Source organism: Phodopus roborovskii, unplaced genomic scaffold (genome assembly GCF_943737965.1).
Source record: "Phodopus roborovskii unplaced genomic scaffold, PHOROB, whole genome shotgun sequence".
Classification (NCBI taxonomy): Eukaryota; Metazoa; Chordata; class Mammalia; order Rodentia; family Cricetidae; genus Phodopus; species Phodopus roborovskii.
In genome coordinates this window covers 7,522,581-7,546,333 of record NW_026126636.1, presented here as the reverse complement: position 1 = coordinate 7,546,333, position 23,753 = coordinate 7,522,581, and the positions used below count along the sequence as shown (strand labels likewise).

The window sequence follows — 23,753 nt, the reverse complement described above, 5'->3', positions numbered from 1 at the left end:
GCGCGGCTCCTTTAAGGGAAGATTCCTGACTCAGCTTAAGCGGCAAAAAACCGCACAGCTTTCAAATAACTCTGCTAACAATTTATTGGTGTGTATGAGAGATGGCAATGGCAGTGACCACATCTCCAAGCTGGCAGCATGCTTTCTGGGTGGCAGCACAGACCAAGGCGGTGAGCACAGCTTTCTGTGCTGGCGGTAAAAGTACCTGCCACCATCTTTGGTAAACCGCGGCTGACACAGCTATGACTTTCATTTTATCAATGTTGTTTACCAGATAAAAGACTTGTGGCCAGACAAAGATAAAGATTTACAGTAAAGACAGATTCATATTAAGAAAAACCTCTAAAGGTTTACAGTGTGTTTTAAAATATACGTAGACATAAAAAAAATGGTTTTAAAGAGACAAAGAGGAACTGGGTGTTGTAGCACACGCCTTTAATCCCAGCACTCAAGAGACAGAGGCAAGCAGATCTCTGTGATTTGTAAAGTAAACCTGGTATGCCGAGTAAATTCCAGGACAGATAAGAGTTACACAGTAAAACCCTATGTCAAAAAATGAAAAAATAAAAGTAAAATAAACAGAGTAATAATAAAGCCACGTAAAGATGAAAAGCTCAGAGAGAATCTGGTTACTGTATGCTATTGTGTTGTCTCTGCATTGTTTGACTGCTGAGAAAATAACAACTGATAAAGGAAATGCTGCTGCATTAATTCAATTTATATATTTTAAAAATGCTTTGACTCCAACATTTAAGTTCAAGGACAAGTTACTGGGGAAAAGGATTTCTATTTTTGTTTCCACAGAAAATAACAGGCTGTGGATTCCTTACAGACTAATGTGGTTTGATCAAGCCAGGCCCCCTGAAACAGTCGCTGATGATCCAACATTCAAAACAGCTTGGACAAACCAGCCTTGCAGACTACAGCCAAGATTTCTGCAACTTCTTAGGATCCCCATGACAGCGCCCCCTATCAGCAGGAAGTAGTTTGGAACGAACGACGCCCAAATTCCCAAATATTGTTTATAAATGTTTGGTTTCATTTAAATGGACTTGGTTATAAATGGGTAATGATCGCAGCCAATTATTTTTAAAGGTAAAAAGGGAATTATGGTATTGATATGATTACTTTGTATTGGAATGGATTTTCATTTATTGATACAATTTAAGGTCAATTTTGTGATGTATATATTTCTCCTTTTGTTTAGGTATTGTGTTTATATAGTTCATTCAGAAACATATTGTATAATGTACTACAGATTATAGATAATTACCTATGATAGTCAAAGCTTAGAGTTAAGTTAGTTAGGTTTTTCAAGATACACAGAGATGTATTTGAGATAGATAGGCATTCTTCAAACCTTTCAAAGACCTACAGAATATGGCATTTAAAATGGATTAGGGTTTTACTTGACAATGAGACATAATTGCTCCTGGTAACACCACCTGCGTCAAAAAGGAAGATGGACATTAAAGAAACACGTTATGGAGTTTACTTCCAATATGGCAAGACTAGCCATTTGGACAAAATACTGCTCTTGTCTGGACTGTTTGACTTTGTGCTATATAAACTGGACATGCAGGGCCCACAGAAAAGTGACTGCTGATTCAAGATGGACATTGCTACAGAGTTCCTGCTTCATGGAAGAGTCTGCGAGACAGTATGCAGGACACAGAGAAAAGTGACTGTCAAACTGCCAATACAAAAAGACAGTTTAAAGTTTCCTGCGTTGCTGAAGAGTCAGCTAGACACACTATGGCCTATGGGCTGAAGATGGAAGATTACAAAAGAACTTCGGGTGACCAGGCAGTGAGTTGTCTCTGTCATTTCTAGAGTTTATATATTATCCTTCTGTGGTCTTTGAAGGACTTGAAGACAGAGAGTTATGGTTACAGTTTTCCTTAGTATTAAAGATAAGTTACTTAGACTTTAGACACACAAAGATATGATAGATGATGGAATATTTTCTTCAAATCTTGCTAAATGTTAATGGACTAAATAGTGTTAACTGTGATTCTTATTTGATAACTGTTATGTGATATATTTTGCTATGTTAAGGTTAAAACCCTTCTTTTTATTTAGACAGAAAAGAGGAGATGATGGGAGATGCCATTCTGTATATGTTTCTCATACTGGTTAATAATAAAGCACTGTTGGCCAATAGGAAAGGAAGATAGGAGGGACTAGGAGACAAGGAGGAAATAGGAAGTAGGAAGGAGGAGTCAAGATGGAGAGTCTGAAGAAAGCAGTATGCCGCTGGCTCCCCGGTAAGAGAAATACGTAGATCAGCGGAAATGGGTTAATAATTTAGGCAGAGCTAGCCGATAAGAAACAAGTACCTGGCCAACAGTATAATATCAAATACAGAGTCTCTGTGTGTTATTTGGGGCTGGCGCAGTGGCAGGACAAGACCAGGTGGCGGCAGGTGGAAAAAAAATGTACTCCTTACAGGCTGTCCTGGAACTGGCTCTGTAGACCAATCTGGCCTCAAACTCAGAGATCCACCTGCCTCTGCCTCCTGAGTGCCTGGATTAAAGCTGTGCACCACCACTGCCCGGTGATAAGTATTTTTTTTAAATCTAAGCAAAACAACAAAAATGGCATTTCTGTGTCTTGACCATACTCTCCCAAGGTGATCACTACTCCATTATCCCACCCCAGCATGAAGGTCCAGAGTGTGACTCTCAGCCCACGTACCCAGATGCCAAGAAAACAGCCACAGCATTGACTTCGTCCTGTTTATTGGGGGCCACTGTGGGCGGGAGGCACAATAAAGTCACTTTGCATCAACTCCCTGACGCCACCCCAGCTAACAACCTCATGTATAAATATATATATATATATATAAAGTCAGTCAGTAGAAAAGGAAGACGTTAGGGCTTAGGAAGAGGTAGGTTCCCACCCTCACCAAGCCCATCTGTGTGGGCCAGGAAGCCATGGTTCTGGAGAGCGCCGGAGCACAGGGACAGCAGCATCTGCCCCATTCCAGAGGCCTGGAGTCTTTGGTTCAAACCAGGTAGTCCATGGTTAGGGCCAGAAGCCCCACCCACTTGTGCTTCTGGGCAACCTGGCAGTTCATTCTGTGTGTAGGGAGGGGCACTTGCACAGTGAGGCAAGGCAGCTCTAGTTCTCAAGGAGAAACCTCTTCCCCTGCCTCGGAAATGCCTTCCTGTCCCTGGACTCTACTGAGACAGGAGAGCCCAGGGGCCGGGCCGGAGGAGGTGCCGCTGGTGCACGGAGGAAGGAAGATGGTCACAGTGCTGGCACAGGTGCCGGTGGCTGTGGTCTGGCTCTGCAGCAGCCACAAGAGTCCATGCAAAGGGGCCTTGGCAGGGAGGAGGTAAGCTGTGCCCCTACGCAGTGGCATCCATCAGGCCTTGGGCAGCATCAGCAGGTGTCCCGCGTCGTCAGACCCTCTTCCTCTCAGCACTTGGATGGCCTCCAGGTGGGGCTGTCACTGCCCCAGGTGGACGAGTAGCTCCTGCAGGTCTTCACAAATGACGCCTGACCCTCTGGGGAACAGAAGCCAACCCGCTGAGGCTCTGGGCTCAGGAAACCAGCTCAGGGAGGGGTCCACGGTTCTTCCAGCTCTCCTAGCTGACCAGGGTGCCCCATTCATGTTCTGCCAACTCTGTCGCGCCACCTGGCTTGTTCCACGTATCTTAGTAAGGGAGCCCAGTGCTGCCCCAAAGGTCCCCCAAAGCTCCTCAGACCACACTGGTCCGGTGACACCTTGAAGCCCCTCATCTTCCATAGGCAGGTGGCAGGCCCGACAGCATCTTAGGGCTCCTCTAGCCAGACACGTGCTAGCTTGCAAGTGAGCCTAGCAGCAGCAGCTGAGATCAGCTCTGGGCCAGCCCCTGAAGGAGGCGGATCAAATTGTCCAGACCCCAGAGGTAGCCATCTTCGCGGTTGCCCTCAGCCCAAGGCAGCCTGTGACTGAGCATTTGGTGGTCAGGCAGGGCCACTGTCTTGCCGAAGTCAATCATCCAGACCTTGGCCAGGCCGGTGTGGTCATGCACAAAGAGAAGGGAACTGCCCACTACCTGTAGCAGTCAGTGAGAAGAGCAGGCATTAGCCAAGTTAGTCCCCAGTGAGCAGTAAAGCAGAGTGGCAGACAGTAGCAATTCTGGGATGAGGCTGCCCAAGTTCAAATCCTGACTCGACTACTTGTGGGCTGTGTAGCCTTAGGCAAGCATTTACCCTCTCTGTGGTACTGCTCCCACATATACAAACTGAGAATATCAGTATAATTTACATAATGTGTTTCAAATGGGTCTCAGAACACAACAAATATATGATAAATGTTAGCAATGATTGTGTGTGTGTGTGTGTGTGTGTGTGTGTGTGTGGTTTTCTGAGGATGACCCAGAGCCTCCAACAAGCTAAGCAAGAGTTCACAGGCTGAACTACATCCCTAGCCCATTGCCTTTTTTTTCTCTCTCATTTCTTGTTTGTCTGACAGGGTCTTATGGAGTCCCAGATGGCCATCTCTACAGCCAAGAATACCCTTGAACTCCAGATCCTCCTGCCTCCACCTCCTATGTGCTGGCCTGAACTCCCAGCCCAACTGCTTCCTCCTCTGAGATGCTAGAATAATGCAAGCAAGCACACTGGGCTATTTGCTGTCATCATTTTTTTAAGCCGCAACACAGACTCAAATGTCGTCAAAGCTGTGACTGGGTCAGCGGACTCAGATGGGACAGAACTGGAAAACTTTCTCCAGAATAGGGCAGTGGCTTCTGAAGCCTAGAGGACTGTGGCTGATGACGTTAGGCAAGTGGCTTCCTTCCTTTGCCCTTGGCGTCCTATCTGTAGAATGGGGAAGTTGGTAACACTGTACCTCCTGGGGTCACAGTACCCTACAAGCCACAGGCTCATCAGTGTCTGCTTCGAGGCACACCTCAGTGGGTGTTGTTAATGGCACTTCAATTGGATTGTTTTTGTTTGTTTGGTTTTTCAAGACAGGATTCTCTGTAGTTTTGGAGCCTATCCTAGAACTCACTCTGTAGACCAGGCTGGCCTCAAACTCACTGAGACCCATCTGTCTCTGCATCCTGAGTGCTAGGATTAAAGGTGTGCGGCATCAACAGCCGGCTTCAATTTACTTGTTTTAGAGACAGTCATTACTGAGTATGTCTGCAATCTAAGCATTTGGGAGGCAGGTGCAGAAGGACAGCCACAAATCTGAGGCCAACCTCGGCCATGTAGTGAGCTCCAGGCCTGCCAAAACTCCATAGTAAACTTGTCTCAAAAAAAAAAGAAAGAAAAGAAAAAGGCACTAAGCCAGTCATGTGACACATCCCTTTAATTTTAGCACTCAGAAGGCAGAGGCAGGCAGATGTCTATCAGCTCAAGGCTACAAAGTGAAACTCTATCTGAAAACCAAATGGCCTGGTAATATTGCTCAAATCACCAATCAAGGCACTTGTCACCAAACCTGATGACCTAAATTCAATTCCTGGGACCCACACGACTGAAGGAGAGAAATGACTCCCACAGGCTGTCCTCTGACCTCCACAAGAGTACCATGGAGGGATATATAGACCCCCATTCAACATTCACATACTCTAAGTATGATTCCGAAAATAACACAACAGGAGTTACTCTTTCTGACAAACTGTGGTTTATAACGCCCTCCCCATCTGTCTTAAACCAGGTTTCAACCCCACCCTGCTCCCAACCCAACCCCTGGACAGGTGGACAGGTGGACAGGAGCCTGTCTAGAGAACCAGAGATGCTGCCACACCTTGGTCTTAGCTACTTGGGAAGCTGAGGCAGGAGGATTGACAGTTGAAGGCCTATAGCTTCGACTACAGGGTGAGCTCAAGGGTAGCCTGGGTAACTTAAATCCTGTCTCAAAATAAAAGAGGCTAACTTAGTCTACACAGAGTTCCAGACTAGCCAAAGATACATAGTAAGACCCTCTTTTTTTAAAAAAAAAAAAAAAAAAAAAAAAAAAAGGATGAAAAGTTGGGGCTACATCTCAGTTGGCAGTGACACACACCCATTGTCCCACACTCAGGAGGTGGCGGCAGGGGGCATCACAAGTACAGGCCACCGTCCTCAGCTGCAAATCCAGGGCAGCCTGGGCTATGAGACAGGGGAGGGTGTGAGGCTGGGATGTACCTCAGCACCTCAGCAGTAGGTAGAACACTTGCCCGGGCAGACGTGAGATCCTAGCTTCAAATACCCAGTACCAAACAGAAAGAGAGAGGCAGACACCAGCTGTGCCTGGACACTGTTGCCATACGGCTAACATCCAGGATTGCTGTGTCTCTCCAACTGTCAGGGAAATTGGAAATGACGATGTCTATGTGAAATTTCATATTTCAAATGGAGGCAAGACACTAGGGCCAGCAAATCCAAACACAAGGAGAGAAGAGGCCTCTCCTTCCCACGACAGTCTTAAGATAGTAACAGGGACAATGGTGACATTTGACCAAAGCAAACATTACGATGCCAGCTGGCATTCGCGATGGCTTACACGGGCTGGGCTCTAATCTATTAGCCTACTTAACCTTTATCAGTGCCCAAGTGGCTGCTGGTGTCCCTCACACTCCAGGCGCCAGAGACCCTGAGGCCTCCTGGGGTGGCTGCCTGAGTTCAGGAGACTAAGGAGAAGCCAAGCTGGGGTTGACACTTGTATAGGCAAGACTTCCAGCTCAGGACTTTCTAGAAAAGTTAGACATACCGCTGAGAAGAGGCGAAGGGGCTGAGGGGCAGAAGGAGGGGCTTAGAGGAGAGACAGTACCATCACTTCTCTGACTTGCAAACAGTCTCAGAGGAAGCAAGTCGCCTAAGAGACATGGTGACAAGCATAGTGGCAAACTATAATCCTAGCACTGGTGAAGGCTGAGGCAAGAAGATCAGGAGTTCTAGGCCAGCCTAGGCGACACGCAAATTTGAGGCCAACCTGGGCTATGTGAAACCTACAAAACAAAACGAAAACCCCTGTGGTCTGAGGAGATGGCGCAGTGGGTTAGGGCACTTGCTGCCAAGCCTGGTGACCTGAGTTTGCTCTCCAGGATCCACATGCTAGGAGAAAACACCCAGGGAGGTACTCAGAGGCACACCATTGCACAAGCTGATTCTACGAACCCACAATAATGAGCATGAATGCCTCTGTAGGCCCTGGAGGCCACTTTCCAGGGCCTTGCAATCCTCAGCCGTCCTAGGAATCCTTGTCAGAGTACATGAAACCGTCTGTGTGGGACAGACCGGGCATGGTGTCATCTCTGCATGTGGGAAGCTAAGGCGGGAAAAGTGTGAGTATGAGGCCACCCTGGGCTGTATGCAACTGTGTCTCAAGAATAAACAAATAAAAATGAAAAAGAAACCATGCCTCTCTCCCAAAGAAAAAAGGCAAGGATTGGGGATGTGCTCAGCCTGGTGAGTGAGAAACAGTGGTTTTGACTCCCAGCCTTAAACATGAAAGGAAAGCGAGGAGAATCCAAAGTCCTTAAATCTCCGGGCGGCCCGGCTTGAATGCATGCTCCCACGCCTTCCCTTCCGGAACCCCCTTTGCCAAGGCCCTAAACTGGAGCCCACATACACCTATGGCACCCAAGGCTCGCACCTCATGGGTCTTGAAGAAGGGAGAGTTCTCCAAAGCCTCGCGGAGGTCCTCCAGTCGCGCCACGTACTTTCTCTGAGTGTGAGAGGGAGGGTAGCTCATTAGCGCAGAAATGCAGCAAGCCCTTGGTGAGCCCAAGACCTCACCCTATCATCCTAGACAGTCAGTCAAGCTGAGATAAAGGGAACCAAGGACTTGGGGGATGAGGGAGAGCTGGCAGGAAGCCAACAAGGAAGTGCTCACAAGAGTGAGATACAGTAAATAGATCCCCGCTGATCCCCACAGCTCCCCACGCGAGGTGGGGTCGGCTCCCCCTCCCCTGAGCTGGGGGCCCTCATGACAGGACCTGTTCTGCCCACTGGAATGTGGCCATGTTAAGCCTGGACACCGGGGGTCTCATACGGAACTTGCTATCTTAGCTTCCTGTTCCCACGGTGACTATATCAGACACCCAAGTCCCGAACAAGACCGTGAACCAAGGTAGCCGTAAAAGCCATGCTAGCCGGGACCAGTGATGGCAGACTGTCAGCAAGGCTGGCCAGGAGCAGCCCAACCCAGCCCATCCCAAAGCCAAGGAGCATGACTCAGATGCGACAATAAACCACCATTGCTGTCTTTAGTGGCGTCAGGGGACCAGCGTCCCACTTACCAGGATTCCAAGGTCCCCATCTACGAAGTCTTCCAACACCTTTGTCACCTGCTCCAGCGCTTGAGTCTTCTTGAAATTGGTGTTGCAGGTCCCATCGGCCTTCTGCGAAGCAAGATGCAGAGTACCGTCGCGGGTGCTGCCTCACCCCCAAGATAACCCCTATTCAGGGGACACAGTCCCCTTGCCTGGCCAACTCAACCCCGCAGCGTATCCTTCCACATCTAACAACATAGCCGTGGATGAGCCCATCTTGCAAAACAGGCTGTTAGGGGACCGAGATTTGGCTTCAGCCATGATTCGGCTACTGTCTAGCAGACTGGTCTTAAGCAAGTCCATCGCTTTTTGAGACAGGTCCTGTGTATCTGAGGCTGACTGAAAAACTCCCTACGTAGCTAGAGCTGGCCTTGAACGCCTGGTCCTCTTGCCCGCTTCTCCCAGGGCACTGTGTCACTCAGCTAAAACAAGTCCTACTCTGAGCCTCGGTCTCAGACGCCTCGCCTGCGGGTCTCTACCGCCTAGAGCTGGTCCGAGGAGGATTCGAGGCTCACCACATAAATGAGCAAACGTTCTTTGTGCTTAAGCTGACGTCACACTCCTGACCCCTTGCTTCAACTCCCCAAGTGCTGGGATTAGCCATGAGCCGCCACACCTGGCCATTCATTCTGACTTACTATGATTAATTATTCAGTTATCAAGCAGATGTGGGGTGGGGACCCTGAACCGAGGGTCTCCCTCACACACGCTAGGCAAGTGCTCTATACTATACTGTAGCGCCGGTCTTTATTTAGTTGTTTTATCTGCCGTGCTTAGTGCTACTGAGAATTAAACTTAGGGTCTCACACATGCTCACAGCCTTCTGACACGGAGGTCTCTTTCTTTCTTTTTAACTTCTTCTTTTTGAGACAAGGTATCCCTAAGTTGCCCAGGCTGGTCCGGAACTTACTCAGACTGAAGCTGCGATCCTCCTGCTTTAACCTCTTCGTGGGGACAAAAGGTGTAAACTACCACATCCAGCTTTCCAAGTATATTTAATTTATGAAATAAAAACTTAAAAGATCCTTCCAATCACCCAATCACTGCATTCCACAATGGAGGGAAGAAGATCAGGTTTGGGAGGCCAGGGAGGCTGGGACAGAGAAAAGGCTGGACTTGGGGAAAGAGAAGTTGGTGCATGAAAATGCCCCAGTAGACACACAAAGAACCCTTGTCTCTGCTAGACACGGGGTTGGGAAGCGGAGCCGTCCCCAGACGAGGCTGTGGGTTTGCTTCCTTCTATCGGCCACTGTCACTCATGCTCCATTAGAAGCCAGCCACTGTTCCAGTCCTGGAACCCTGAGTGTCAAAAGAACTGGCTGGCTCCTGGCCCTCACCTTGACGCCTTCTACCCGGAAGCCTAGGGTGGAAGTGGAGCTCAGAGTCTCCCTCCACTGCATGTAGCGAGGCTTGGTGACTGCGCCCTGAGCATGCTCCTCTGCAGTAGGGGCCCCGGGGTCCACTGCCACCATCTTCTCATACATGTCTTTCCGGGGCCTGGGCCGTTCTCGTGCCTTCACCAACTCCTCTTCCAGGTAGGTCCTGAGCACACGGGATGTGACAAAGGAAACCATTAAGCACGGAGCTGGAAGGCTCACCCTTCCTGATGGGGTGAGGTGCCAGCCTTGGAGCCCAGCACTTGGAGGCAGAGGCTGGTGGACCTCTGGGGGTTAAGCAGAGCTAGATAGTGAGACTTTGTCTCGAAACAATAGAACAAACAGAAACCCAGTAAACTCTACACGTTAAAAACAACAAAGCTTATAGAAGAAAACAAGAGGATAGTTTCATGCTATTATAGTAGGCAAAGATTTTTTTCAAACGCAAGGCCATTAGCAACGACAATACCAAAAACAACCTCTGACAAAGCAGAAAGTACATCTGCTTACTTGGCTGCCACTTACCTAAAACACTTGCGACCAGGAGCTGGAGAGGAGGCTTAGTGGTTTAGAGCACTGTGCTCGTTCAGACGACCTAAGTTCCAGGCTCAGAACCACAAAGTGGCTACAAGCGTCTGCAGCTCCAGTGCCAAGGGATCTAACACCCTCTCCTGGCCTCCTTGGGCATCAGACACACAGATACATGTGCAGGCCCAATATCCACACACATAACAAACAAATATCCCCAGCACCCACATGGCAGCTCAAACTGTCTGTAACTCCAGTTCCAGGGGATCTGATGCCCTCTTGCACTTGGGCACTAGGTACACACATGGTGTAGGCATGTAACAGGCAAAACACCCCTACATATAATATTTTTAAAAGTAAATAAATAAATAAAAGGAAACTTCAAATGAATAAAACATACTTGGAACCAAAAGTACTTCTGATTTTGAAGTTTTCAGATTTTAGAATTATTGCATGAAGATTCAGATTTTGAAAAACACAGTTTTTTATTGTGGCAGAGGGAACACACTTATATGGCGGTAAGGGGAGAGTTTTCAGGAGCTAGCTGTTTGTCCACATATGGGTCATGAGGTGGGACACAGGCTGTCATGTTGGGTGGGCAGCACGAACTTTTACCCAGTGAGATGCACCACCAACCCCAGGTTTTCCTTATTTTATTTAACTTTGAGACAGGGTCTCACTGTGGAGCCCCCCTGGTCGGGAACTCACTGTATAGACCAGGTTGACCTCAAATTCATAGAGATCCAACTGCCTCTGTGTCCTGAGACCTGGAATTAAAGGCAAGACCATTACTTTTATTGATTTTAATTTGCTATTTATATGTGTGAGTCTGTGTGGCTATATGGACATCAGGTACATAAAGGAGCCCTTGGAAGCCAGCAGCAGGCATTAGGTTCCCCTGGGGCACGAGTTGCAAGCCGTTTTGAGCCACTACATGGGTGCTAGGAATCCAATGCTTGTCCCCTGGAGGAGCAGCCAGTGTCTGTCACCAAAGTCATCTCTCCAGCCCCAGAATTATTTTGAAAGAGGAACAAAGTTGATTTATCAAGAGAAAGCGGGGAAGCCCGCAGACTGGGAGAGGGTCCAGGGAGAGAATAACAGAACTGCACATTTGTTGTTGTTGTTGTTGTTGTTTAGGGTTGTTTAATGGCTTTAAGAGAGTGAAATGGCAACTGCAAGGATGTGGGTTTAGTCCTCAGTTCCAGGGAAAGAGAGACAGAGAGTGAAATGGGAAAGTTAGAAAATATACACATACCACTGTGTGTGTGCGCGCACGCCTGTCTAAAACTAAGGATGCATAACCAGACTATGTAAATGATAAAAACCGAGAGAGAAGGAATGGGACATGGTGGTTGTGGTGGTTTAAAAGAAAATGGCCCCCAAAGGGAGCCGCACTATTAGGAGGTGTGGCCTTGTGGGAGTGGGTGTGGCCTTGTGGGAGGAAGTGTGTCACTGTGGAGGTAGGCTTTGAGTTCTCCTATGCTCAAGCTACTCCCAAGGTCACAGTTGACTTCCTGTTGCCTTCTGATCAAGGTGCAGCCAGCACCATGTCTGCCAGCCTGCCTCTCTCTGTCTTCTCATCATGATGACAATGGACTGAACCTCTGAAACTGTAAGTGAACCACCACAAATAATTATTTTCTTTAGAAGAGTTGCCGTGATCATAGTGTCTCTTCGCAGCAACAGAAACTTAACTACGACAATGGTGTATATTTATAATGGTAACACTTAGGAGGCAAGAGGATTGCCATAAGTCTGAGACTAGTTGGGTCTACATATCAAATTCAACACCAGCCATGGCTATACAACAGATTCTGTCTCAAAAACAAAAGCAAAAAACAAAACAAACAAGACACAGCGCTGTGGATGTAACTCAGTGATGTAGCTAACAGGGCTTTCCTGGCAGGCACAAAGGCCTACATTCAACTCCCAGCTCCAACATAAAATGCCTGAGTAACCACAACCTCCAAAGTGAGTCCTTAACTCTAGGAACTAATAATTAAATAAGTACAACTCTGGCATGGGGGCTGGGAATGTGGCTTGGTTGACAGGCTAACAGCCTAGCGTGTATACAGCCGTCAGGGTTTGATCTTCAGCAATCACAGCACTTGGGAGCTGAAGACTGAGCCAACACACTCAAGGCTATCCTTGGCTGCACAGCCAGAGGGAGACCAGCCTGGGTTACAGGAGACACCCTCAAAAAGAAAAGAACAAAACAAGCCCCCCACCAAAAAAATCCAGCAACAACAACAGCAAACACAATGACATTCCATTATCTATCCAGTAGTTTAAATTAATGAACCGAGTAATACCAAGATAGAATAAGAATACCAAGAAGGAACAGCAGGCCGCACACCTGGGACCCTCGTGCACCACACCTGGGACCCTCACGAGACACAGGTAGGAAGGAGTACACAGTGATGCAGGTACTTTGATTTGACTTGGCCCTATTTTCAAAACCGTCCGTCCACCACCTACCCTGATTGTCCCACGGCTGTCCCCATCGTACCTGCTGCCCATCTTGCAGTCCATGATAGAGGGGCCCTCAAAGTCTGCCAGGAGGTCTTCCATCTGGTTGAAGGCCTGGCCGTCCCGATGCACCATGCCGTAATAAGCTGGCACAAAAGGCCGCAGGGGGTCTTCCATCAGCTGCTCCAGGCTGAGCTGCTCACACTGGCAGAAGCGTTTCAGGATCCGACCATCCTCGCCGGCCTGGAAGTTCCCTGTGGGAAGCAAGACCAAGGAGAGACTGCATCAGCTAGAGACCCCCCCACCCCCGTCTCCCTGTGCGCATCATGCCAGCCAATGTCACCCTGCTGGACACTCCAGCAGCGCTGTCTCTCCCTCCCTTTCTGGTGGGTTGTTTTGAGACACAGCTGGCCTTGAACTCATAAATCCCAGAAACTAGGAAGACTGACACAAGTTTGAGCCCAGTTCAGAATACCCAGTGAATTGCAGGCAAGCCTGGGCTTCACAGCGAGATTCCAGGTTTAAAATAAATAAATAAATAAATAAGTTTCATAATTCTGGTATTATCTGGAGTACATACATGGCTAAGGTACAATTCCAAACCCCTTCCCCTTCTTGTTTTTAGGGGAAAGGGATATTTTGTTTTGCTTTGTTGACATAAGGTCTTGCTATGTAGCCCAGGCTGGCCTCTAACTTGGCAAATCCCTACCTTATCCTTCCAAGTGCTAGGTCTATAAATATGCGCCACGCCAGGCGTGGTGGTGCAATATTTGTTATCCCAGCATTTGGGAGGAAGAAGCAGGAGGATCTGTGTGTGAAGCCTGTCTCGTCTACACCGTGTGTTCCAGGCCAGTCAGGACCCTGTGAGACCCCGTCTCAAACAAACAAGCAAATAATAGGAAAATAAATGTGTGCCACCAGCCTAGCTTTCAGGTTCTATTCTCCAAAGATGGTGGCAACAGTGATTTCTGTCCCACCTGAGGGACTTACTGTGTGCCTAGGCACACAAAGGCCGTGTGGCTTTGGTCTGAGGGTCTGCTATGCGGGAGACACAGGAGGGAGGTTTCGGGGACTCATCCCGCAGCCTATGTCCCACTCTCTCAACAGTCTGCTCTTAACTCCTCAGTTAATCCCGCAAAGGCACTAAGGTTTGTTCTGTTTTAAATGTGGGAAAGCAAGAGCCTGCCTAGGGTCACCCCAAATAAAGAGCAGGTGGGAGGCAAAGCAGCACCCACCCACTGTAAGCTGAGACTCAACCGCCCAACACAAGGCTAAGGAACCATCCCTACCAGACCTAACAGTTACTAGGCCTAGCCAGGCATAGTTGCACGCCTTTGACCCCAGCACTCAGGAGGCAGGGGCAGGTGGATCTCTGTGAGTTCAAGACCAGTCTGCTCTATAGAGTGAGTTCCAGGCCAGCAAGGGCTACATAGACCCTATCGCAAAATAAAATAATTACTAGGCCAAGTGTTTCTCATGGAAGCCCCATAGGGGCTGCGACCCAGACGACAGAAAACGCAGTGAAACTATACAGGGCCACGCTTCCCCTAGACAGAACACCCATGCCGACCTGTCTGTCTACAGATTCCCCTGCACGTCCATGCCAAGCCCGCACTGTCTGTCCATCTCCCTCAGCCTCACCAGCGTCTGTCCGTCTGTCCACTTCCCCCCAGCGTCACCAGCGTCCGTCTGTCCATCTCCCTCAGCCTCACCAGCGTCTGTCCGTCTGTCCACTTCCCCCCAGCGTCACCAGCGTCCGTCTGTCCATCTCCCTCAGCCTCACCAGCGTCTGTCCGTCTGTCCACTTCCCCCCAGCCTCACCAGCGTGTCCAGAGAGCTGGACCCAGGGGTAGTGGTGCTTATGGAAGGAGACCACGAAGGGCGAGTACTTGAGGACTGTCTTCAGCTTCCTCCAGGGCTTGCTCTGTAGGGAGGGTGAGCACGAGGTATGAGTCAGACAGAGTTACTGCCCTGGGGGCTTCATGGGATCATGGTCCCCAAGCTTCTCAGGGTGGCCGAACCCCACTTAGACCAGTGATGGTGAGACCACCTGGCGGGGAAAGTCTGCCTGTTACTTTCTTTGTTCTGTCTCTGTGTGTCGTTGTCTCATGAGGAAGGGTAGGCTAGGAGTGGAGGCTAGCCTCAGAGACAGATGGCAAAAGTGGCGGAGGCTCTGGCTGGTCCCCTTGCCGATAGACCCTTGTCTTCTGATTTACTTTTATTTTATTGGTGCTTTGCCTGAATGTATGTCTGTGTGATGGTGTTGGGTCCTGGGGTTACAGACAGGTGTGAGCGGCCATGTGGGTGCTGGGAATTGAACCTGGGTCCTCCGGAAGAGCAGCCAGTGCTCTTAACCGCTGAGCCGTCTCTCCAGCTCCCTTTGTCCTCTTGAACTGAGGTTACTGGCTTGTTGTAGCAGTGAAGTGTGGCTGGAAGTGTTACTTCCAGAGGGAAGCTGCAGAGCCAATTCAAGTGCTCCATACAGAAGGTGGGGAGCTGAGGGGGGGGACAGACCCCAACTCCGGGGTGGGGGGGACAGCACAGACTCCCAGCCCACAACCACCGCTCACTGGTGTAGTAGGAACTGGAAGTAAACTTCTGCTGTTGCTCTAAGTCATTCAGACTTGGGGGCAATGTGTTACTATAGCATATCTCTTTATAAGAACATTAGGCTTATTTATATTTATCAGTTTTTACTACATGTGTGTATGTGAAGCGTATGCGTGCCTGGGGCCCACGGAGGTCAGAAGATGGCATTGAGTCTCCTGAAGCTGGAGTTTATGGATGGCTGTGCATCATCCTGTGGGTGCCGGGAACTGAACCCAGGTCCTCTGAACCCCGCCATAGAAGACCTTCGTCTGCTTTGACTGACAGGGAGACAAAGAGACCTTAAAAGAAATAGAGGGGGACACGAGAGATGGCTCCGGTGTTCTTACATAGGTACTGTTCTCACAGAGGACCCCAGTTACCCACACTGGATACCCCCTAGGGCAGTTCACAACCACCTGTAACTCCCGCTCCAGAGCATCCCACACCCTCTGCTGGACTCCATAGGCACAAACTCATGTGCAACCTCCATCCCTACACAGGTATATGCATGATTTAAAAAAGGGAAAATCTCATGCAGTTACACTTTTAACCCCAGCACTTAGCAGTCAGATTCTGATTTCAAGGCCAGCCTGGTCTGCATATCCAGGCTGGCCAGACTCACATAGTGAGACCCTGCCTCAAAAATAAATAAATATGAAATATTAATTTCTTTCTTTCTTTTTTTTTGAGAAAGGGCTTCTCTGTGTAATACTGGCTGTCCTAGAACTCACTTATATAGACAAGGCTGGCCTTGAACTCATGGAAATCGCACACCTCTGTATCCTGAGTGCCTGGATCACTACACCTAGCTGAGACCCTGGTTCAGAGCGACAAAACTTAGGGCCAGCGAAATGGGGGGGGGGGGCTTGCTGAAGACTTCAGTTCAGTCCCCAGAACTCACACTCTGGAAGGGGAGAACCAATCCCCAGAAGCTCTGATCGGGCCTGAACACAAAAGAAAGACTACAGAAGGACCGTGGGAAGGACAGACGGACGGAAGGAAGGGAGAGAGCTGGGAGCGGAAGGAGAGGGAGGTGCCACACCACACAGGGCTCTGCACCTGACCCCAGCACCGCTCAAAATGAACATACACAGCAGGCTTCAACCAATGGAGCCACGCTGCGTCACGTCTGATGCAGGCGTGTGTGTGTGTGTGTGTGTGTGTGTGTGTGTGTGTGTGTGTGTGAGCTTGCATACCCGCTCACCCCAGGCCCTCGGTGGCCCTTAGTGTCTGCAGGGAAGGAAGCTGTGTGATCGTCCTGCATGGCCCCCAGGGTCAAAGGCACAGTTTTCTCCCAGCTCTCCAGCAGATAGCAAACTGGAGGGAGCCAGGTGCTAAGCAGGGAGTCAGGGTGTAGGACAGTCTGGGATCCAGGAAGGGCTATGTTCTCCCAGGGGAGGAGATGATTAATCAAGGTTCCTGTTTACTGAGCACCTGGAACATTCCAGGCACCATGACAAAGACTCTGTGTGCCATACCCTGTTTAATCCTAAAAACAGCCCCAGGAAGATTGCTGTATGTGTCACAGGGGAGGAAACAAGACTCAGAGGAGAAGCCACTGGCCTAACGTCACCAGGCCCTGTGCTGGGTTTCTGGTTCCACTCTGACCCCATTGCCCTGGGGCTTATCCCCTGCACTCCAGCCGGACTAAAGCTTATGGGAGGAGAGAGGACTGCTGGGTTACAAGTGTGTCTCTAGCACCTGGTGTGACACCAGAGGTCTCTCAAAAACACTGGAATAAAAGTTATTTGACACTGTCTTTTTCTATCATAAGCATGTGGTAAACCATTTCTCTCTCCTGTTCACCAGTGCTGGAGATGGATGGAATCCCAGACCTCCCACATGCCAGACACAGACTCATCACAAAGGCTCTGCCACTGAGCCACGCCCCCAGCCCCTCCTTAGGTGTCTTCCAGTGAGCCACACTCCCCAGGCCTTTCTCTTTTAATCAGGGCTTTCTGGAAACCATTCACCATGCTCTTAGCTCACATGTCCCCTCCTCCAGGAAGCCCTCTCTGATACGCTAGGTCTGACCAACTGTATACTAGAGACTACCACAACCCCCTAAGCTTCTCTCATCCTGCCCTGTTGCTAGTGTCTGGAGATCCAGCTGTCTTGAGGGAGGCAGCTCCCTGTGAGTTCAAGGTCACTCTAGTCAATGTAGGCATTCCAGGCCAGCCAGGACTACATGGTGAGACTCTGTTAAACCTGATAGTCATGAGGGTAATGTTTTGGTCTCACATTTGTCTCAGAAGATAAAGAAAAGGGGGGGGTCCCGTCTTGGTCACCAGTACCCCAGCAGCTTAGAAACAATTACTATCTATTTAGAACAGGATGGGGAAAAGGAAAGGCCACTTAGGTCAAGGTCACCTTCAGTTCCACAGTGGAGTTCAAGGCCAGCCTGAGCTATGAGACTTTGTTTTAAAAACAAACAAGGGTGGGTGGGGCGGGGGGGGGGGCATAGCTGGGACTCCGTGGTCAGATGTAATTTAAAAATGAAAGAGGAGGAAGCAGGGGACGACACGTGCGTGCGGACGGACTGGAAGGCAGCGGAGCAGGGCAGCGTGCACTCAGGTTAGCAGCAGCACCCCTGGGGCAGTGACCGTCTGAAGACAGGAGGCTGACACAGCCTTGTTCCCAATGGCTTCACTGGCAGAGTATGGCTACTGAGGGGGCTCCTGCAAACACGAAGAGACCTTAGGAAGAAGGCGAGATGGAGACAGGAGCACGGGCCAGAGGGGCTAATGGAAAGCTTGCAGCTCAGCTAGAAATAAGTCAAGACTTGTGCTTTTGACTTGACTTAGACAACACTGAGCTCAAGATGCCTTGCTGTGCCTCAGTTTTTCCATCTCTGAAACAGAGACGCGAAGCGAAGAATGCTCGCCTCCCAGGACTGCTGGGACTCAGAGGCACACAGCGTTAGGGCTGCAACAGCAGAGGATTCAAAGTTCCAGGCCAGGCTAGACCACACAGAGAAGCCCAATGTCAAAACAAATGGGAACAGAAAGAAGCGAGGGAGGGAGGAAGGGCAGGCAAGGAAACACTGGGTACAGACTCGGCTACTGGGGAGGCAGACAGAGGCAGCAAGACGGTAAATTCAAGCCTGCTGGGACACACACCAAGTTCAAGGCCTGGTAACATGGAAAAACCCTGAAAAACAGGACTAAGAACGCGACTTAGTGTCGCCTAGCATGTGCAAGGTCCTAGGTTCATTCACTTCCTCAGGTTCAAACACACGCACACACACACACACACACACACACACACACACACACCGGGCCTGTGAGATAGCTCAGCAGATAAAAAATGTGCTTGCTGCCAAGCCAGACAGCCTGAGTTTAATCCCTGGATCCTTCACAGTAGAAGGAGAAAACTTCCCCAACTTGTCCCGTGACCTTCATGTGCACGCTGCAACATGTACATATCTGCACATAGTACGTAAATAATACATGAAACAAAACAGCAAAGCAAAGAAGGGTAAAGTACTTTGAGCTGGGCATGGTAGTTTTATCCAAGCATTCAACAGGCAGAGGCAAGAGTATTGCCAAGGTTCAAGACCAGCCAGGACTATATATCTACACAGCAAGTAGCCTGTACTACTTAGCAAGTCTCAAAGACAGATGGGGGGGGGGGGATAGGTGAGAAGTGGGGGAGGGGATGGAGGCAGACATCTAGGCAGGCACTTAATAGTTTCTAGTGTATGCGGAGAGTTTGAATATATAAATTTGGGGATGGGTGAGGGGAGTGTTTCATTCTGCAGCTCAGGCACATTTCAAATTTAGGCTTCAGCTAGGTGTGAGCCACAGCACCAAGCCCAGGGGCAAAACCTTTGTCTGTTTATAGATAGGGTCTCACTATATCATCACCCTGGCTGGAATTCACTGTACACCAGATCTGCCCGCCTCTGCCTAAGGGGTGAAAGGCGTGCACCACCCCTGGCTTCTCGGGGGTCAAATCTTCAGTGTGTGACCCCCCTGGAGGACTGACTTCATCTCTTGTGCCTCAATGTCTTCATCTGTGAAAAAGGGTTAACAACAGTACATGTGTCACAGGGCTGCCCGTGGTGTGGCGAACCAGCGGGAGCGTGCATGACAGTGACGGCTGCGGCCATCCATGTTGCTGTTGTCTTTAGTCATCCAGTCCCAGCTCAGCTGTTCAGAGATGAGAGGGACGTCACAGGGACCAGCTGTGGCAGAAGGCCCGGAGGGTCAGCTCTGCTGCGTGGGCATCAGCACGTCGAGGCAGGTCTGTTTCTCACAGCTGGGGACACTTGTGTGAACACGTCCCTGAGGGAGGTACGCTAGCTAAGGGGGGGCCAAGGTAGGTTCCATGGGCCCAAGCCCAGTAGGAGGACGCCTCAGACAAGCTGGCAAGCACACGGACTCTGAACCCCACCCGGGGCTCTATTCCACACTGCCTCTCCCTCCCTGAACCTGCCCTGCTCGCTCACCTGATTCATCAGAAGAGAGCCACACCCAGGCTGGGGGTGAGGGTGGAAGATGTAAATAAGAGTCTGAAGGGGCCCCTCGGGGAGCAGAGGATTACAGGGGGGACGAGGTGGATGCCTGGGCAGGGTGAGGATCCCGAGCATTGTGCCCTTTGAACATCTAATAGAAAGCTGGAGATAGCCAGCCTTGTCGCTCATGCCTGTAATTCCAGCACTCTGGAGGACTGAGGTAGCAAGATCGTTATCACAGGTTCAAGGCCAGCCTAGGTACATGGTGGGTACCTGAGTAGGCTGAGGCTGAGGATTTCTGAGCATTTTGCCCTTTGAACACTTTTTTTTTAAAGATTGTATTTTTAGTGACGGGTATGTGGGTGTGGGCAGGTGACTGCAGGTACCTACAGAGGTCAGAGGCATTGGATTCCCCTGAAAATGGAGTTACCGGCCGTGGCAAGCCGCCCTACAGTGCTGGAAATGGAACTCTGAAGTCTTCTGCAAGAGCAATAAGTGCTCTTACCTCTACAGCCACCTTTGAATAGTAAATGAAAGCTGGTATAGATGGGTTTGTCGGCTCATGCCTGTCATCCCAGCCTTTGGGAAGCTCAAGGTAGCAAAACTGTCATAAGTTCAAGGCTAACCTAGACACATGTTGGATACCTGGCTATTCCTGACTATTGGGTTGGTCCTTTGCACATCCAATGAAAGATGGAAGTTGTGTTGGCTCATGCAGGTAAGTCCAGCCTTGAAAAGGCTTACTGGGGTGGGGGGGGGGACCAGAGAGATGGCTCAAAATACTTGTGCTCTTGCAGAGGACTGGGGTTCAATTCCCAGCACTGACAGTGGCTCATAACCATCTGTAACTCCAGTTCCAGGGTTTCTAATCCCACCCCACTCGACCTTCCCAGGTAGCACATGCATGCACACAGTACAAATACATACACACAATACGTACACGCAAGCAAAACACTCACACACATAAAATATATTTAAATAAAAAAAATTAAAGGCGTAGGGCATCAGGATGGTCACAAGTTCAAGGCCAGCCTTGCTTCATAATGAATATGGACAGATAAGTGTGGCGGCACGCCCCTGTCCAGAGGCTGTAGCAAGATGGAGTCCAGTCTGCAGGTGAGGCTGGCCTACACAGCAAACTCTCAACTCAATGGGGGTAGGGCAGCACAGAAGAACATGTCCATAATCCCAGCATTTAGGGCAGCAGAGACTAGAGTATCAAGAGTTCAAGGTCAGCCCCAGTTACATAGGAAATCTGAGGCCAGGTTGGATTACAAGAGAATGTCTAAAGAAAAGAGCTGGGTGGTGGCGGCGCACACCTTTAATGCCAGCACTCGGGAGGCAGAGGCAGGGGGATCTCTGTGAGCTGCAGGACAGTTTGGTCTACGGAGCAAGTTCCTGGACTGCCAGGGTGGTTACACTGAGGAACTCTGTCTCGAAAAACCCAAAAGAAAAAAAAGGACAGATTGGCCAAGGGTTCATTGAAGACATCTGAGAATGAGTGTGTACCCTTCTACCTTCAGAGCTGGGTATCAGACCCCCCTCCCCTCCCCAAGAGGACTCAACAGAAGTCACAGATCGTTCCGGTAAAATTATGTGTCCACATAGACCCACACAATAGTACAATGTCAGAGGTTCCTAGGCAAGATGGAGTCGGTCAGAGTTCTCCACTACAGGCTCTTCCCAAGAACAAGAAACTGAGGGGGAAATGAAAGAGGAAAGAATGGGGGACACTAAAAAATGGTTAGTATCCTGGCTGTCAGAAGAGGGCAATGGATGGAAGAATCATCTAGGGATGTAATCGCTGGCAGTGGCTAAGAGGACCCTGAAAGGACAGTTTCTACGCGAAGGCAGAAAGGATAGGAGGGTAAGAGATGCAGGGTGGAGAGCACGCTCTGGGGATGACAGGGTCCTACTCACTCCAGATCTGTCCTCCGGATCGCTGGTACCTCCGCCCCCAGCAACCAAGTCATCCTCAGATTCATCAAAAGAGGAGGCAGAGGAGAAACCGCCTGTGCCCCCCTCAATCCGGGACGGGGGTCCCACCGGCTGCGCATCAGGCTCAGGAGTCTCAGGGGTGATGATAAGGCGGGGCACGGGACACAGGGAGCTGCACTCCAGCTGTGAGCACAGGTTAGTCACCAACTCCCCTGGCTCCGGCTCCTCTAACGGATCATCTCCATTGGATTCCCCCAAAGCGCTGTCAGCCCAGGGACCATCAGTGCCAGGTTGAATCCAGGCACCTTCAGGGTCTTGAAAATCACCCCTTCCAGGCTGTTTCCAGGCTCCCTGAGTACTCTGTCGCGTGAGGGAGCCATGGGTTTGGGACTCTGTCCAGGAGCCGTCGGTGTCATGTGGTGTCCTGGAACCGTCCGTGGATGATTCTGTGCAGGGGCCGTCAGCCCTTGGTTCGGGTGAGGGGCAGACTCCGTCTGGGTGAGTTTGGAGTTTGGACGTGCTGTGGTGGGTCCGGAGGTGATCCACCCAGGGCTTGTCCCTCTCTGGCAGAGTCTGCCACTGCTCGAGTCTTTCCAGTCCGGCCCAGGACTCATCAAACCCTGGCTGGGTACGGAGGCTGGCTCTCTTTGGCTGAGGCTGGAGGTTGGATCTATGAGGGTCGGCTGGAAAGCCATCTGTCCAGGAACCGGCCATGTCCATGTCTGCCCGGGGGCCGTTCCTTTCTGGATGTGTCTGGAGGTTGCAGCCGTCTAGCTCCTTACGTTGGCTGCGCTCCTCCGACTCTGCCCCTGAGCCAGCTGCCTCGCACACCGCGTGTCCGTCCCCACGGGATCCTGCTTGCGGACCGTCTGGACACCGCACAGGCCCGAGATCGGTCCTCTCCGCCTCCGAGTGCAGGCTGGACCCCTCGGTCCAGGCCTGAGGCCCGCCCCCCTCTGGCCGTCCCGTCGGGCCACCCGCTCCCGGCCCAGGTCGCTGCAGTCCCGGCTGCCGCCGCCGCCCACCTCGCAGCGCCTCCAGCCCCATGCGGGCCCCGGCGGGCAGCGCGCCGGCCTCCGCCTCGCTCAGACTCCCCCGGCACGGGCAGCGCCTCATGCCCGCTCCCTCGGCTCGGGCTTCGGCCGGTCGGGCCCCACCTTCCCCTTTAAATCCTACGAGGGGTGTGGCCGGGGAGCCTGGACCCGTGGGTTCCGGCCCGCGGAGGCGCCGCGCCGCGCCGCACGGACACGGAGGGGTTAACCGATACTCCACCTCCCGGGGAAAGCCCAAAACACGGCCCCCGCCGGATGTGACGAACGTGGGGCGGGACCCCGGCACCGCAGGTCTCGCTGGGAAGGGACCGCGTCTGGTGCTGGTCCCGGTTGGCGCACGGTGGACCCTTTCCCCCGCATCAATCACATCAGCCTCACTCCAGCCCAGGGACTTGAGCCTCGCACCCATTCAGCATTCAGGGGCAAGATGGGCTTTTCAAAGACGTAGAGATCCCACAGGCGTAAGTGTGAGTGCCTCCGCAGTCGCTTCCCAGCCGTAACCGGGAGCGAGGGTCACCCTCCACTAAAATTACCCCGAGAAGCCTGATTGCCTCGGGGCGCACGGAGGTACAAGCCTGTAAACTCAGCCCTCCCGAGGTGGACGTGGGAGGTTCAAGGTCATTTTAGCTACAAAGTCACTTCCAAGTCTGGTCCACAAGAGACCCTCCCTGTCATAAAACACACACACACACAAACGGGGCGGGGGTGGGGGGAGGAGAGAATGAGATCATTCAGCAGGTCAATCAAGCCTGGACCACATAGCAGAAGGAGATCTGTGCTCCCACCACACAGGATAAATAAATGTTGGCTCGTTTTCTTAAAAAGAATCCCAGGGCTGGAGAGACAGCTCAGCAGGATTGTAGTTTGTTTTCCAGCACCCTATATGGGGACTCATAGTCATATGTAACTATAATTCCAGAGGACTGAACATCCTCTTCTGGCTGTCTCAGGGCATGCATAGGGTGCACAGACATGCATGCAGGCAAAAACACCCATACACACAAAACAAAAATAAGCCAGGGGGTGGTGGTGCGAGCCTTTGATCCCAGCACTCAAGCCAGCCTGGTCTACAGATCAAATTCCAGGG

The 23,753-nt window shown here is 50.7% G+C and overlaps 1 protein-coding gene across 1 annotated transcript; it reads right to left on the bottom strand.

Annotated features, from left to right (window-relative positions):
* Positions 1-3,666: 3,666 nt before the first annotated feature.
* On the bottom strand, positions 3,667-22,815 carry Itpkc (inositol-trisphosphate 3-kinase C). Its single transcript, XM_051206963.1, has 7 exons — positions 21,597-22,815; positions 14,453-14,555; positions 12,672-12,885; positions 9,596-9,800; positions 8,226-8,327; positions 7,580-7,651; positions 3,667-4,046 (listed from the first exon to the last, which is right to left on the bottom strand). Exons 1-7 carry the CDS (start codon positions 22,728-22,730, stop codon positions 3,843-3,845), a joined length of 2,034 nt encoding a protein of 677 aa, XP_051062920.1. The 5' UTR covers positions 22,731-22,815; the 3' UTR covers positions 3,667-3,842.
* Positions 22,816-23,753: the final 938 nt, after the last annotated feature.

What these genes read in the sequence shown, in the direction of transcription:
- Itpkc (XM_051206963.1), bottom strand. Translation starts at nt 22,730, where the DNA reads ATGAGGCGCTGCCCGTGCCGGGGGAGTCTGAGCGAGGCGGAGGCCGGC. An exon ending in ATCCGGAGGACAGATCTGGA is followed by an intron (nt 14,556 to 21,596) that starts GTGAGTAGGACC and finishes CCCTCCCTACAG; the next exon opens with AGCAAGCCCTGGAGGAAGCT. An exon ending in TCCGGGTAGAAGGCGTCAAG is followed by an intron (nt 8,328 to 9,595) that starts GTGAGGGCCAGG and finishes CTTGCTTCGCAG; the next exon opens with AAGGCCGATGGGACCTGCAA.